The sequence below is a fragment of the Carassius carassius genome, chromosome 12, assembly GCF_963082965.1.
Source record: "Carassius carassius chromosome 12, fCarCar2.1, whole genome shotgun sequence".
NCBI classification, from domain to species: Eukaryota; Metazoa; Chordata; class Actinopteri; order Cypriniformes; family Cyprinidae; genus Carassius; species Carassius carassius.
Window position 1 is genome coordinate 7,634,623 of NC_081766.1, and position 17,158 is coordinate 7,651,780.

The 17,158-nt window shown below is 35.7% G+C and overlaps 2 protein-coding genes across 6 annotated transcripts in view; one reads left to right on the forward strand and one right to left on the reverse strand.

Annotated features, from left to right (window-relative positions):
* The window catches only part of LOC132154634 (guanylate-binding protein 1-like), a 30,637-nt gene extending 14,653 nt beyond the window's left edge, over window positions 1-15,984 (forward strand). For 2 of the 4 annotated variants that reach the window (XM_059563272.1, XM_059563273.1), the window contains 2 exons: window positions 14,932-15,034; window positions 15,165-15,905. In XM_059563272.1, coding sequence (XP_059419255.1) covers window positions 14,932-15,034; window positions 15,165-15,574 — 513 coding nt within the window. In that variant the 3' untranslated portion in view covers window positions 15,575-15,905. Of the gene's footprint in view, window positions 1-9,394; window positions 9,545-10,053; window positions 10,100-10,238; window positions 10,436-10,547; window positions 10,676-10,815; window positions 10,926-11,016; window positions 11,217-11,642; window positions 11,889-12,080; window positions 12,230-13,099; window positions 13,232-13,545; window positions 13,759-14,931; window positions 15,035-15,164 lie in introns of those variants that run through there. The other 2 variants (XM_059563274.1, XM_059563271.1) reach the window with 2 other exon arrangements.
* Window positions 4-9,438, reverse strand: LOC132154635 (guanylate-binding protein 1-like). 2 transcript variants are annotated; one of them, XM_059563278.1, is made up of 11 exons: window positions 9,389-9,438; window positions 7,978-8,174; window positions 4,736-4,863; window positions 4,431-4,540; window positions 4,128-4,321; window positions 3,440-3,682; window positions 3,025-3,302; window positions 1,965-2,177; window positions 1,217-1,319; window positions 816-1,009; window positions 4-575 (listed from the first exon to the last, which is right to left on the reverse strand). In XM_059563278.1, the coding sequence occupies exons 2-11, from the start codon at window positions 8,168-8,170 to the stop codon at window positions 354-356; spliced, it is 1,878 nt and encodes a 625-aa protein (XP_059419261.1). In that variant the 5' UTR covers window positions 8,171-8,174; window positions 9,389-9,438; the 3' UTR covers window positions 4-353. The 2 variants fall into 2 exon arrangements, with proteins under 2 accessions (XP_059419261.1, XP_059419260.1); XM_059563277.1 differs by lacking the exon at window positions 9,389-9,438 and adding an exon at window positions 8,300-8,444.
* Window positions 15,985-17,158: the final 1,174 nt, after the last annotated feature.

The following is a 17,158-nucleotide window of genomic DNA, read 5'->3' on the forward strand; positions in this document are numbered from 1 at the left end:
AATGGTAAAACATTGTGGTCTAATAATTAGAAGGTTCCCACAAAGATTTACATCAGAATTCAAGGATTTTGTGAATCATTTTAACATTACATGGAAGAAAGCAGTCACTCTGATAAAAGCTTTTGTCATAGTTTATAAAATATCTGTAACAAAGTTTGTTGTTACAGGAAGAAGGAGGCGTGAACTTGTGAACATTTAAACATACAACTTGAATTAATAAATGAACACACTGTCATCTCTGTGTGTCTGGAGTGTGGCATGCAGGTGATATTCATTAGCTCTTGCTTCACCGGCCCCACTTAGTTCCCACGGCTCTTGGCCCTGCCCTGCTTGCCACAATACTTTATCCATTTTCAAAACAGTTTTGAAAGCCAGGACATACCAAGACCAACTGCTTTAGGAATAAAACCCGGCAACAAAAAAGTTGCAGCAGTGCCGATACCATCCACAACCTTGCTGAGTGTGGAGCGTTGGGACGTTTCCTGTTTATTCATATCTGCTTTCAGGCTTTCAATTTCTCTCTGCATCCTGGAAGCGTCCTGCTGAAAGCCTTGATGTAGAAGAGCTCCCTGTTCCTGAAACACAAACATGTACTGAATTAAGAATGGCTATTCTTAATCTTGACCCTAAACAGCGTTTATATTCCCAAAACATATTAAAATAAATATTCCTCTAACTTTTAGCATTACATTTCTGCAATTAATTCAAACAAGCCAAACATGTACAGTCTCCATTGGTATTACAGAATCCATCTACTCCTTTAAGTACAGCATTGAACAAGTGACACTTTTATTAGAGTAAGTATCCTGTTTTACCTTCAGTTTTGCATCCAGGACTCGTTCATTGTCTCTCCTCATTCTCTCCTGCTCTTTCTCCATCTGACTAATGATCTGATTCACATGCTCATTGTGGGTTCTTTGCATGTCTTTAAATGCCTGCTCCTGTAATTGGTTCTGTTCCTCTATGCTTCTTTTTTGCTGCTCTAGGATCTCATTCTTTAGTCTTTGTGCTGTATTGAAAAAGCGAAAGTTTAGACAATACACAAACCAGGTATTTAGTAAATAAAAACCTGAATTACTGCTACAAAACAGTATATTAATCATGTATATAAATCAGTTGTTTACTCTTCCGTGCTCTAATTTAAGTCAATGTACTGTCTTATGTATCATTGAGAGTCTTGATTGATAGAAATGTGTGCAGATGATTTTAATTGTACCCTCTTTCTCCTGTTCCACTGCGCTGAGAGATTGGTCAGCTTGTAGAATCATTTTTCCAGCCTCTTCCTTTGCTTTCAAATATTTACTCAACACTTCCTCACTCTGTGGGGAAAAAACATTTCTAATCATTTAAAACATCAATGGGAGTTTTGTTTTGATTGCAACAGATCATACTTGAAGGACATTTTTATCAAAATTGTAATAATTTATTCACCCTCATGTCGTGAAAAAACAAATTGGAGTTAATTTTTTCATAAAGAAAGCTGATGTTGCTATTTTCCATAAAATGTTTTTGTGGTTACAAAACAAAGCTCCAAAATGAAAAACTATGTACCATAAAGTACCATAAATGTTGCCCAGATGTCTTGTGCACTATATTAAATATCTTCTGAAGCCATATCATATTGAATGTCATCTGACAACTTGGAATATTGCTCATCAGTTCATTAATCATTCATGGTGTTGTTGTTATGTTTTTGCTCTTCATGTTTCAAAGTTTGACAGCTCTGATAATTGTAAATTGTTATTTGGATACAAAGTAACATGTACATTCTTCAGAATTTTTAGTTTTGTGCTTCAAGGAAAATAACAACAGCATATAGATATGCAAACCTGGGATTGAGTTAATGTTTTCATGTTTCAGTTTCACAACTGTTATCACGTTAGCATTAAATATGTTTATCAGTGCTGTTGTGACCTTCCACAAACAATTAAACGTGAGCAAAAGCATGCATGTCTCAAATGTACCATTATTTGTGAGTGTGTTTTTGCTCTGTAGTCACTGGTCAGCTGTGTAAGCGTGTCTCTGTACTGTTGGTATCCTCCAGGTTTCAGGTATGATCCATCAGAAAAGCATTTTTCCAGTGAAACAAACACCTCTTCACGAACTTCTTCACACTGACTGCGAGATGCTTCATGATTCTGCTGGCACATATCTTGATATTCATTATGAATCTTCCCCTAAGTCATGAGAAGAAATTTGAGAGAGAGCAAAACCATTTACACTTTAATCATAAAGACAGAATATTGTACATGGATTAAATCTCCATTGCACATTCACTATAATAAATAAGTGTAGTACAAGTTTTCTACATTTTAAAGGTTCATGCATTTAAATACATTTAATGAAATGAAATGAAAACTACACATGCATAAATGTTAAAAAATGTAAACCATTTGATTATTCAGTTTCATTTAATGGAAATTTGTAACACAATTGAAATGTCTAAATACACACAATATTTTTTAATGTGTGTATTTGTGCATGCATTTTTTAGATTATACTGCAGATTTTGCAAAAGAAAAGGAGACTGTGATAGTTTTCTTTTGATTTGCATTGAGAAATGCTCACAGCATTTTGTAAATTAAATTGTCCAGTTCAATTTAAGCTTTATCGACCACATTTCTGATGATTTATTTATTTATTAATATTATTATTTCTATAACTGATGAAAATGTAAAAATATTTTCTATGCTAATCAACATTTTGCCACAGGTGTTGCTGATTGAGCTTCTCTTGTACTGAACCTGGAACTTTCCTTCTACTGCTTCTTAATTGACAACACCAATAGAATATGACAACAGGTTATTTGATATCAATAAGCAATTAAATGTATTTGTACTACGTACAGTTCTTTCCCATTGTTAGTTCATACTGATTGTGTAATATGTACATTTTAGAGCATAGTGCAATTATGCAAATTAGGACTCATAGTTTCAAGTTGATCTTTCTATGTTTATGTCTGCTTGTTACTGTTTTCCTGTTTCTCCCTAACTTTGTTTGGTCTGAATGCAGAAGGTAACATACCATGAGCTCTTGATGGTACATCTGATCGTTGTCATTGAAGGACATAGTGATAAAAACTTCAGTGGCCTTCTTCTCTGCAATTTTGTGGATGTCAGACAGCTCTTCCGGGCGCATAGGAAGCCGAGGCATGTTGAGCATCTCGATCATGTACAACTGCATGGCCTCTTCCACTGCACGGACGTTCTGGATCTTAGCCAGAGACACAACTGCATTCTCCAGACATGGAACCTTACCACTGCGGATCGCCTCTACGTAAACCTCAGCAAGATTACCCAGAGCTGTCAGGAAAACACAGCTCCATAGTTCAGTCTATTGTATGGTTTTTGGTACACAGCCCATGGATCATTGGCTCTCAACATAGATTCACAACTGTCATAAATTTGATCTGTTTAAGGGATTTTGTGAAGGCACACACCTGTTCCTGTAACTGTTTTGCCTCCAGTGACAGTTTTCGGCTCTGCATTGTTGTAGATATAACAACAGAAGGTTTTTGCCTGCTCAAGGAACTCTGAATCCAGTTCCTTCTCTGTCAGTTTCTCCATTCTTCTCATGTTTTGCGTACTAGCTGGCCGAGGGAACACAAAGCACTTCCTCACCGCAAAGAATTGTCGCAAACAACGACGAGGCAGGTTGTACTGCTCAGCCTGAGATGAGCTACCTAAAATAAGATCATTAAAGACTCATAATTGAATACATTATGAGTGCTATTTTACTGCATGCAATGGACACTTTATGCAATACCTAAAACTGTTAAAGGTGCTGTTTTTGAAATGTTATAATACATTTCCCTATCCTATTTTAAGCTTTAGTGGACTATTTGTAGGTTGATTGGCAGTTTTGAACTTTCAACACTGCTGTTTTCTTTTAGCAACCCATCTATCAGGACTGGCTCCACTCCATTAATTTGAAGTAAGGAATCACTTTTTCCAAACTAACCAGTGATGTAATGTTTTAAAAGCTTGTTCAGAGACAATCATTTATGCAATTATGACTAGTGACTTTCTGATGTTTTTCAAAAAGACAAAAATCATCTGTGATGGCATTAATGCCTGTTAGTAAAAGAGTATGTCCTGTATGTGTTTAATATCAACACTTTATCTCACCTGGTTTGAGTTTCAATGAGCCCTCCAGATACTCATCGGATGTTATTAGTTTATCCCCCCTTTTCAGTTCCAAAGTAAAGTCACGAACAGCCCAGACAAATGATGGAAAAACACGCATGAAATCTGTTGACCCGGCCTCGTCTTGATTCACTTCTGCCTTCACACGAATGTTCTCCGTCAGCTCTGTAACGTAGCTACATTCAGCACTGTTCAGGAGGAATAACACTGGTGCCATTTATTAACTGTGTTTGTTAGCTATTAACTCTGAATATGCCATATACAGTATGTGTGTGAGAAGGATACTGCAGCTTTTCCAGTGCCATGTTGTCAATGACCCCTAAGCTGTTGTACACTAGAGTACTGCTGAGAAGAACTGCCAGACAGAAGATCCATGTATCATGTTTCTCATTCCCCTGAAATATCAAAAGTATGCGAGCACTGTAAGTGGCCAATTATTTCGATAATAGCAAAGGCCATCCAGTTTAGAAGTGATATGTAAAGTCCTGATAATTCTGTGCAGTGAAGCTTCTCATCTACTGATGGTGGATTATATTGCTTTATAGAAATCACATTGCTATGGATGCTTTGTGGGGTTCCTTCCTCCTCACCTTATCCACATCACCAAGTCCCTCTGTGTCCAGCAGCACCAGAGTGTGTCCTTTTATATTAGGGTGAGGGACACACCACATCCAGATGCCTTTGGTCTTTGATTCAATAGTGCTGCCAAGAGCAAAGCCTGAGACAATCGCATTATCAAGTCAAGTCAATTACAAATAAGGATGTTCAAAATGACAAACAAATCTTTAATAAGTTCCAGACACCAATCCAGAACTGAAGAAATGTAATATCTCTTTTTTTTTTATTCAAGTCCATTTTCTCTGAAAAAACATGTACCAGGGCTCGACCTTAACACTTGTCCGCTTGTCCAGGACAAGTGGATTTTGTGAAGGGGCAAGTGAAAGAGAATTTTCATTCAGGAAACTGGACAATGAAACGGTTTGCACCGTTCTAAATGTGAAAATATGTGTCTTTCTGTGAGTGAGGCGGCTGATTGTGAGCTGCTGCTTGTTGTAACTGCTTGGTCTGTCCTGAATTATTTAAAATTTGCCAATTAATGTTTTTTTTGTTGTTGTTTTTTTTAGCGAATTTGAGTCGTGGCATGTCAATGGAGAACAAAACCTGTAATGTGAACACAAGAAGGGTCAGATGTGTTCTGTGAGGTCCTGGTAAAATAAGGTAAGAAAATCTTTATTATCTTTTGAAAATAGTTATATCGTTACCAGAGTTTACAAATTGGTAACTTCAAGGACATGTAACCTGCAGAAGTGTGTGTATTTTTGTATTGCTTTATCACAGATTCTCAAGTTAGATGCTCATCTGATGTTGTGTTGCTGGTAAGTTATGTGTTAAATTAATGTCTGTCTTTTAGAGATTTGTCCACATTTTCCTGATATGAATCCCATGCATTAGGTGTGTTATATATGTTTTTATTCTTATAATAGTTTCACAGTGTTTTCTGAAATATATAATTGCAAATGTCGGTACAATTAAAATGAATTAATGAAAATATTTAAAAATAAATTAGGATTGTTTAAAGCAGTGGTTCTCAAAGTGTCAAGGTCCCTTTAGTGGTTACGCAGGGGAATCACTAACTTAAATATAAATTAATGTTAATACATTTTAATTTAATCTTTGAGTAAGGTTTTTTTCTTTTTAAATTTAAGTACAGTACAGTAATGTAACTTTTGTCACAACACATTTTAATATAATTTTTGTTTAAGTTTTTCATTTACCTGTATGTAAGCACAGTGCAGTGTTAATGTTCAAACTGTGTATTTACAATGTTAAAGTGGCTGACAACAATAAATATTCTTATTAGGAATAAAACTGCCTCATTTTAAACTGCAGAGCTGTAGATGAAAAGTTAGGCCTATATGCTGCTGAAATTTAATGTTGGTCATTATGGTGGTACTTAGAGAGCCAAATATCTGAAGTGGTACTTGGTATAAAAAGTTTGAGAACCACTGGTTTGAAGAATTTGTATAAAATGAAATGATGCTTATTAAGAACTTTTTAGTAAACTATTTCTTTTTTCCCATGGTAGAGTCATGAAGGATCCAGCTTATTCATGAAACACTGGTAAGAAATTGTTCATCTGCCACATTGCACTGTCACTTCTGGTGGAGATTCATTGACCTTGTGTGATAGGTTGTGATTTTACTTGGTTTAATAAACATGTACTTAATTAAAAATATATAAATATGCTATAATATATGGAACATCACACGACCAGAAATTATGTTTTCCCAACTTTCAGCTTGATTGCAAATGTGATATTGATTTCATGCAACTATAGTTAAATAAACAAGCAATATTAACTGACTTAGTTATATTAGACAAATTATGGATAGTTTTTTCTCCATTTAGCTCACATAAATAGTAGTAAGCAAAGAACATGGCAGAACAGTCCCGCATCTCCAATCAATATACAGCCTTCTTTCGCTACTAAATGATTCATTTTTAATGAGTTAATGATTCAGTGAGCAATTTAGGAAAATTGTTACTAGCTTAATTTACTGAATGAGCCGTTTGAACGAATCAGTGAATCAGCGGCAAATATCAAAAATATGCTGATTAAAGTAATACCTAAAGCACTGATAAGACCAGTGTTTGGGGTAATGCATTACAAGTAACGCGAGTTACGTAATCAGATTACTTTTTTCAATTAACTAGTAAAGTAACGCATTACTTTTTAATTTACAAGAAAATATCTGAGTTACTTGTTCAAAAAAGTAACGCCAGTTACTTTGTATTCCCATTTTTTGACTGACAAGCCTCCTGTTCCCATATTGGGAGAAATCGGAAGTATGGAGGTGCTGTGTGCGCTGTGTGAACATGTTACTGTAGTTCTAGACTAAATGTGAATGTGCATTAATTCATCCCACTCACAAAAAAACAAAAAACATAACAGATTTAGTATTCATCAAAATTAATCAAAACAGTGAAATGCAAACTCAGAATATGACGCAAACCTGCAATAACTAAATATATTAACACAAATGTATCTATTCCCATTTTATTAACAGTGTCTTTGCTGCTGACCTTTAATGATCCAGTTCAACCATACTAATAATTAAAAATGACTTTAGATAAACTATCAATTGTGCTTCATTGTTTTGTTTTGTTTTATTGCTGAAGAGTGTTGAACCTTCTTCTCCTCTGTTCTACTGTACAGACGTGAATCGACTTTTCCTTCAGCCTGAGGTTTATTCATTACACTTTTTGGTGTGAAAGGGATTTTACATTTGCTATAAATAGAACTTCTTATATTAAAAACAATCAAGCCCTGCTCATATTTAAAAAGTAACGTGAAAGTAACGCAAAAGTAATGTAACACATTACTTTCCATAAAAAGTAACTAAGTAACGTATTTAGTTACTTTTTTAGGGAGTAACGCAATATTGTAAGGCATTACTTTTAAAAGTAACTTTCCCCAACACTGGATAAGACAGTTTCAGAATAAATTACATTTGTTCCAATAAATTTTTTATTTTTGTCAAATGCAAACCACATAATATGGTTTCCTGCGTGTTGTTAACACAACCTGATGTTTTCTCAATATAGAAATATTTTCTCTTAAGAGAATAATTTCAGCTTTCTAGTGCGCTTATTATTTTTTTATTGGCAAGTATGCCATGAGCATAAAAAATGAGCATAGATCCTATATTTACATTTTAACTTTTACTTTATTATTAATTTATATTTATTGTATACATGAACGAAATTATCTCCTTTTAGTGAAGTTACCATTTTGCACATATTCAGTTATCGGATCAGAAGTTTCTCTCACCGGACTGTTGTCCCGCCAGGCGATTCATAATGTAAGACTTCCCCGTACGGTAGAGTCCCACCACAGACACCACCACCACCGGCTCATGGATCCCATCCAGAATTTCTTTGCCCTCTTTCTTCACGTGTAGCTTCCCATTTTCATCATTTTCAATGAGACACACCGGAGCAGACATGAGCCCTCCACACGCCATGACTCTGCGAAAGAAAAGACAAACAAAACAAAATGATTAGCCGGTAATTGCATAATTACACAGAAAGAGAGAAATTTATATATATATATATATATATATATATAAACTGAAGAATAAAGACAGGCGGACCGTCAGCAAAGCGATTTGTTTTAACAGCAGAAAGCGTAGGCTATTCAGTTATTAAATACAGAACCGCACAAACTCGATCGTCCGAGGCTCCTCCTCTCAAATGATTTATTTTTGTTCCATGAGTCTTTTGCAAGAGTGAAAGTGAAAGTAAGCTGGTTCGGTTCGCTCGAGATAATGGCTACATAGGCTTCCCAGAAATCACCCGCTTAACATAAACCGCTGAACATTTGCTCTGGGTGTCACCAGTGTCAGCACTTATAAATAACCCAATAGAGGCAGTTTAAGCACCACGTGAGCCCATTAAAATAATTTCCATTAGAACAAATGCTTTTCTTTCTGCACATCCAACAGTGTCTACCTGTGGGGATAAAATAATAATAAACAAAATCCCCCCGGGTGATGCTATCCCACCAACCACCAAAAGAGCCAACAAAAATAACAAATAAGTAAACATAACTAAACTAAAAATATTTTTATTAGAAGAACAGCATTCATCCGAAACAGAATACCTTTGTGACATTATAAATATCTTTATCATAAATTTTGATAAATTTAAGCCATTCTTGATAAAAAAATATTAATTTCAATAATTTATTTAAAAAAAAAGATATGAATAATATAACACACACACACACACACACACACATATATATATATATATATAGACCAAAAGCTTTTGAATATAGTGTATAATGTTACAAAAGCTTTTTATTTCACATAAATCCTGATCTTTGGATCCTTCATCAAAGAATCCTGATTTTTTTTAAATATACAGTTTTAAATATTGTTAATAATAATAAATATAAAATGTTTGTTAAACAGCAAATCAGCATATTACAATGATTTCTGAAGGATCATGGAACACTGAAGAAATTCAGCTTTGATCACAGCAATCAATTACATTTGAACAGATATTCATATACCTATACATAGAAAGCAGTTATTTGAAATAGTAAAAATATTTCACAACATTACTGCTAACATTTCTGTCCCCATCACTTCTAAAATGATGGCTAAGCCCCTGCATACATGCATGTCTTTGGGCTAAGCCTGTGATATCTACTCACCCGTGAACCGCCCCTGGCTGACTTTGTTCACGAAGTCAATTCTGCAGCAGCATGATTTCCAGGAAATCTCCCCACTTAACGACTTTCTGGGAGGGCAATCTGAGACGGATCTGACCACCACAACCCCCTTAGTATTTATGCACAAGCTTCAGTCTGAACCATCAGAAGGCAAACAGAGGTAAGATCTATTTTTTTCTCCTCTTTAAATTACTTTAGCATATATCAGAAATAAAATATCTTAAAACACATAGTCATACAGTCCAATAATTTGAATTCTAATGAAAACTATATGTAAAAAGAGCTGTAAATTATACTGTAGCCAGTGGGCAGCATAGCGATGCTTAAACAGTTAAGAATAGTTATGACTGTAAAATAAAATTTCTATATAAATAAAAGATAATCATGCATATGTTTTATTACTCTACTGAGCCTTCTAGCAGGGTTTCAGATAACTGATAGAGCTGTTGTTTTTCATCTTGAACTGAATTTGAAATGACTTTCACTTTCTACTCCTGCATTATGAATAGGCCAGTGAACGTGCATTTTTCCCCAGTCCATACCTTGCATAGGGCAGAGGACAAGAAACTTATAAGCAGAAGATGTTTTTACCTGTTTCTCTTAAACTGTATGTAGATGCAGTAGTTTACGCAGTATTAAAGATTTGCAATTTTTCTTCAATTACTGCAGCAAATTTAGAAACATTCCATGTGAACTTCACCTGCCTCTAAATAAGGTAATCGATAATAATTAATTATCACTTGAGCAAGAGTTGTAATACCATGCAATTCATCACAGCTATGCTGAAACACAGATAACAAACTGTCTCAATATATGGCACACTATTGAATTTTGTCCGTATGGTTTTTACTTAGGATCATGTCTTGTAGTAAATACATGTCTGCTCCGGTGTGTCTCATTGAAAATGATGAAAATGGGAAGCTACACGTGAAGAAAGAGGGCAAAGAAATTCTGGATGGGATCCATGAGCCGGTGGTGGTGGTGTCTGTGGTGGGACTCTACCGTACGGGGAAGTCTTACCTTATGAATCGCCTGGCGGGACAACAGTCCGGTGAGAGAAAAATGTTGATATGATGATATTATAATGAGAATATAGAAGCTGAATGTGTGTACATCTGTCAATATCTGAACAGTACTGCATAATAATAATGTGATTGTCTCAGGTTTTGCTCTTGGCAGCACTATTGAATCAAAAACCAAAGGCATCTGGATGTGGTGTGTCCCTCACCCTAAAAAAAAAGGACACACTCTGGTGCTGTTGGACACAGAGGGACTTGGTGATGTGGCGAAAGTGAGCACAGTCACTACTCACTAACTACTACTGATTATTTCCCAGTCTCAGTTTGCCATTAACACCTCGGAAGGAGCAGTATTAAGTTGTATTGTGTTCTGAATGAAGTTGCTGTGATCTGAAGACACTCTGTGTTTCAGGGAGACTCTAAGAATGACGGCTGGATCTTCTGTCTGGCTGTTCTGCTCAGCAGCACATTGGTGTACAACAGCCGCGGCACAATCGATAACACTGCAGTGGAAAAGCTGCAGTATCCTTTAACCTGCCACACAAACCACTTCCTCTGTCACATATACATACGTACACTTTACAAGATGATGTTATTTCTTAATGTACTGCAGCTACGTTGCTGAGCTCGCTGAGAACATCAAGATCAGGTCAACAGAAGTAGAAGATGAGGAGGAAGGAGAAGATTCTGAGTTTGTGATGTTCTTCCCATCATTCACCTGGGTTGTGAGAGATTTCACCTTGGATTTAGAAATTGATGGAAAAAAAGTGACAGATGACGGTTACCTTGAATTTGCCCTCAATCTGAAGAAAGGTATTTTAGACAGAAGTACACTGACACATTTTGCAGATGCTTTTTTTCCAACTTGCATACTTTTCCAGCTACATTATCAGTTCTTGGTTCCCCTGGGAATTGAACCCATGATCTTTGCATTGCTAGAACCATGCTCAACTGTTTGAGCTAAAGGAAGACTTAAAATAGTTAGTTGCCCATCAGATGGATTAATTTCTTTTCTGGAGCAGAATTTGAATTTAAAAAACATTGTAAATATAAACAGGCATAGGCTTACTGACGCATAATACAGTATGCATTCAGTGAGATTTTTGACATAACCACTGATGCCTGCAATCTAGACTACATACTAAACTGTTATGATACAGATGTTACAGATACTGCAGTACACACAATACATGCATCAGCCGTACGCATTTTTGCAAATGAATGATGTTCTCTTTTCAGGTGTGGGTAGGAAAATGAGTGACTACAATCTGCCTCGTGAATGTATCAAGCGTTATTTTCCTAGCCGGAAGTGTTTTGTGTTCCCGTTTCCTGTTACCACCCAGGAAAACATGACACGCCTGGAGATCTTACAAGACAAGGACCTTGCACAACAATTTCTGGAGGTCACAGGGCATTTCTGTCACCATATTTTTGTAAACAGTGCTGTGAAAAGACTGAAAGGAGGACACATAGTAACTGGCCGATGTGAGTGTTCTACCAAATGAAAAAATTTCGTTAATATTAGTGTTTAAACACATTTCAGATACAGCATACGCTTTTCATAATCACACAAATTAATAAACTAACTAAACATTTATTTAGTTAAACTCTTCACCTGTGGTTTGAAGATACTATGGAGCATTTATTGTTCTCTTAACTTTTTGTGTATGTTATCAGTGCTTGGCCGTCTAGTTGAGATTTATGTAGACACTATCAGCAGTGGTGAAGTGCCCTGTTTGGAAAATGCAGTGGTTGTTCTGGCAAATCAAGAAAACCAGGCAGCTGTTCAAGAAGCTTTGAAAGTATATCAGAGAGGAATGGAAGAGGTGAGGCATGCACATTCTGATTTAGTTCAGTTGATTTTTATATGGTAATGTTTTCAAATTCTATCCTTCACTGTACATATCTGTGTGTCTCTATAAAGATTAAAGGGAAATATAATGTTGCTAAAAAAGCACATTATTTTGTGTATTTGGTGTAATGAAATGAGTTTATGTGGTTTAGGGTCAAAAACCTTATTTTCCACATACTGTACATTATTGTTTCTCCTCTATTCCCCGCCTTTCTGATAGCGTTTGAATCATCAGTGGCAAATACTTTACATATGGAAACGTACTTACAGACTGTGAGTCAGAACAGCCGGCATTGTAGTTTACTCTCCCAGGATCAGGAAACAGTCCTCCGTAAAATGTGCTGCTTACATCTGAATATTTGGATTTAACTGTTCTGAGAAACAGTGTTTTTTTAATACAACTTAACCACACTTTTGCTACCTCCCATTAAAACAGATGTTAGCATAATTCGATAGCGAAAAATGCTTCCACCATGATATTAATAAGGTGCCAGGCTTTATTAACATGTACACCTACACCAACCCTAAACCTAACCTTACAGTAGGAGAAATACAGTGTTGGTAGCATAATCTGATAGATAGCATTATTCCTAAGAACACCAGAACACCGGCGGATGCAACAATACTACAGCGGGAAACACAGTTACGCCTTCTTATCTATTCCCGAACAGCTTGTAACACTCCAAAGAGAAAGGAAAATTTGAAATTGCATCATATGCCCCTTTTAATAATCCCATTCAAATATTTTGAATATGTCTCCAAAATCAGAACCACCCATTTTGGCTTGAAATTTTTAATTAATGCACAAATACCCTTCAAGTAAATGCACACAATGTTTTTACAGGTGAAAAATATGTTACCAATCAGTATAGAATATTTGACCTGTGAGCACCAGAAACTCAGCAGTCTGGCCATTTCTCAGTTCACGAAACGCTCATTCAAAGATGAAAAAACTGAATACCTGAAAAAACTGGAGGTGAGTTAAAAAGGCATAAAATCGACTCATACTTGTACACTCATGCATGCATCCTAGCTTATATGTAACTGGGAGATTAATGCCATTGGAATGAATGGGAATAGTAGCTTTCTGCAAGTATTATAAATCTAACTGGATGTGTCAGGTTAGAGATTGTCTCATGTGTTGCTGGTTACCACATAAATTACATCAATGAGATTAATGCAACTAATTCACACAGTAATGTATACAAACACCATTTTCTTATACTTTCAGCCTTTGTGAAAGTTTATTAATGTATGTTTGAGATTTATATCTGCTTTGTGTGTTTATAGGAAGCTGTATGTGTGTGCTATACAGACTTGCTGCAAGATAATCAGATGGCATCAGAGAAAAAGTGCAGAGACCTGCTGAAGAATCTGTTTGTGGATGTGAATAAACGGCTGCAGGATGGAGAATACAGTCAGGCTGGAGGATATGAACTCTATAAAAGAGACAGAGATGCCATTGTTGAACAGTACCGCAGAGAACCCAACAAAGGTGTAAGGGTAAGGACACTTTCAGTTTCTATTTGTGAGAGTAAGTGATTCAAGTGCATCTAAACAATAAGGCTCTCTTTATATCTGACATTGACATGTTTTGTATAGGCATCTGAAGTATCTGATATTTTTTTTTACACCTGGTTACACAAAAGTGCAATGTCTATTGCCTATTTCAAATATTTAAAAAAATCCCTATGTGATGTATATGATTATTAGCTGTGTAACCTCATTCATTATAACTGAATTTTGTGGTTAATGAAAGCACATCTGCATTTACACTTTAATTGTGTTCACAATCCAGTCTAGCATGTCCCCAGTACTTGATTTTAACGGGTCATATGAGGCTTTTTCAAAGATCATTATTTGGTCTATTTGATGTAATAGAATGTCGACATGCTTTAATGTAAAATAAACACATTATTTTATGAAATACTGTACATTTTTGTAGGTCCTCTATGCCACGCCTCTCTCAAACTCATCTTTCAAAATAAATGTAAAGACTGTAAATAATGTCCTTAATTTTACCATCAGTTCAAGCCCGAAAGGGGAACAGAGTAGAGTGACAGACAAATCTTATGTGTTTGCAGTAGACAAGCCACAGTACTCTCACACACAACTCACAAAACTCTGCATTTAAACAGTCAATAGAAAATACTTAAACTAAAAACAAAACATTCTTACAGTAGCTGATTCTGAAGACCAGATTATCGTAGCAAAACCAGAATTACATCCTCTTCTAGGTTCATGAAACGGTCGTCCATAAAATGCATGTATAATCTTAAAGATTCCTAAATGCATTTATTTTCAGAAGGCCAAATAATGTGCTTTTGCTTTTGCCTATAGATACACACAGCAACTCCCTGACATGACTGCTTCAACAGTAACTGTGGTTACTGAAACCACACCTTCTTTCTTTGTGTGAACATTTGGGCAGCATTACGCAAATATTCCACATGTAGACATGTGGAGGTGTGTTTGATTGAGCCATTTTAGGGTGCGTGGCAGAGTCTTAACTTTGATAAAGAATATCTCTTTGGATTTTAGACTTTAGTCTTTAGCAACTTTACAGATCTTCATTATGCACCAAGAGCTTGTAACACTCCAAAGAGATAAGAAAAATGTAAACTGCATCATATGACCCCTTTAAGAACCACTGGTCTAAGATATGTTTATGTGCAGGCTGAGGCTGTGCTGGAAGAGTTTCTGAAAGAACGGGAACCTGAAGCAAACAGCATCCTCTGCATGGATAATAAACTCACTGAAAATGAGAAACAAATGAAAAGTAAGTTTATATTAGGCTTTTAGAAGCACAAGATGTGGCCACCTAAAACACTTAAATCTGAATTGCTGAATTGATAGTTGAAGTTATCACGTATCATTTCATTCTCTTTCTATCTTGACTGAATGTTCAGAGCAGAAGGAGAAAGCGGCTCTGCTGGAACAGAAGATGAAAGAGGAAGAGGAGAAACGAATTGAGAATGAACGAATGATGGAGACTGAGAAAGTGAGGCATGAGGACATGGTTAAACAGATGCAGGAGAAGTTCAACAAGGAGCTGGAGCAGCAGCAGCAGGAGAGAGACAGAGCCATTGAGAGCAAACTGAAGGAGCAGGAAGAGATGTTTAAGAAAGGCTTTAAGCAGAAAGCTGAAAACCTTGAGGAAGAAATAATGAAGTTAAAAAATGAAAAGGAACGCTCAAAAGGTGGTGGCATTTTTAAGGACTACGTGATGCCGTTTCTTTGCCCTCTTGTAGAAATGGTTCCCAACCTTCTCATGCAGAGATCAATGTTGAAAAGCCTGACAAAGGGATTGAAACGTTAAAACCCAAAACACAATCCTTGTCTCATCCCTTATGAAAAAGAAGTTTATTCAAGTGTGCTATTAGTATAAATCTTTTAAACTAAAAAAATAGAAAAGTATCCTTTTAGTTTACTTTTTATTTATTTCTCAGAAATTGTCTTTATGTCCTCCTCAGAAATACAGTATACTTAAAATGACATTTAAGAATACTTGACTTTTACTTAAAAAAAAATCTAAATATATTTGAGCTTTACTCCTAGAATCCATGTTTTTATTATTATACATTAGAGGGCGGTAGTACACATCTTCTGCACAGAATTTCCAAAAAAAAAAAAAAAGTATTTAATTAGTAAACTATCAGTAAACCTACTGTATAAGTTCACTTTTAGTATAATTGCAGTACAAAATACAAACAAAGAAGTAAACTAGTGGTGTACTCAAAGTGTATATATATAAAATATAAAATATTATAAGTGGGCCAATTTAGTCCCAAAGAGTATTGAAACAGTACAGTTGCAAGTATAGAACACTGATATTTGTATACTTGATACATGAAGTATACTTAAAAATATACTTGAACTTTACTTAAGTATACTTAATAAACTTGAAGTATACTACTTTTTGGTAAGGGATATTTTCCATTCACTGACATATCTCAATGGCAGATTGTCTGATTTTAAAGATTTACTAAAGCATGCGCTTTATAGAGCAGGTAGTAAATGAGCTGAGCATCCTGAACATATGCACCATTGAAAGTGCACAATGTAATGTCTTCACTGTTAGCAGCACCCACAGGATTTGTAAAGTGTGTTTTCCAGTGCACAATTCATCGTTAGGATAAAAAAAGTAGTCCCAGCTCAAACACACAACTGGTGGTTGGGTCGCTGAAACAGATTGCAATTCCATTACGTGCCATTAGTGGTGTAGAAATTAAACACTGCATTCACAAAAAAACATTCACTGGAACTGGCACTTTTTTATATCCAAAACATGCCTCTGTCTGCCGCTGATGGGACAAAAATGGGAAGTCCCTTCCTAAACTCATTCCACTAGTGGAGTGAAATGAATAACGTTTAAATGTGTCAAAATAGTTCAAGATTCTGAACAAGACTTACTAAATGTTGTAGGGAGGAACAAGTGTTCCTAAACCTTAGACTAGAATATATCAAGTCTTGCTCAAAGGGATTCATAGGTTGCCATCTACTGGTGTAACAGTTACCTATACATGGGTCAATGAACTATTAACATTTACAATTTCTTGCAATATTTTTATAAATGGATTGGAAAGATAGTGGCTTTTTTTTTTGGAGATGCAAAAAGGAAGTGTTTTGAAATCATTTAACGTTTAAATTGATTTTTTTGGTTCCTGTTTTTGCTTCAAAAATGTACTTATGTTGCAATAAGGATTTAGTGTAATAGGCCACACATGGTCAAGAAGGGGTTAAGGGGTTATTGATAAATAGCAAGCTGAGATGTGCATACCATATAAAGACACGGATGCTCAGCCCCAATATCATGCAGTCTATATGATCTTATGAAAATGCTTAGCACTGTAGAATTCACAGTCATATGACTAGCTTAAATCATCATGACCAATCCCCAGAT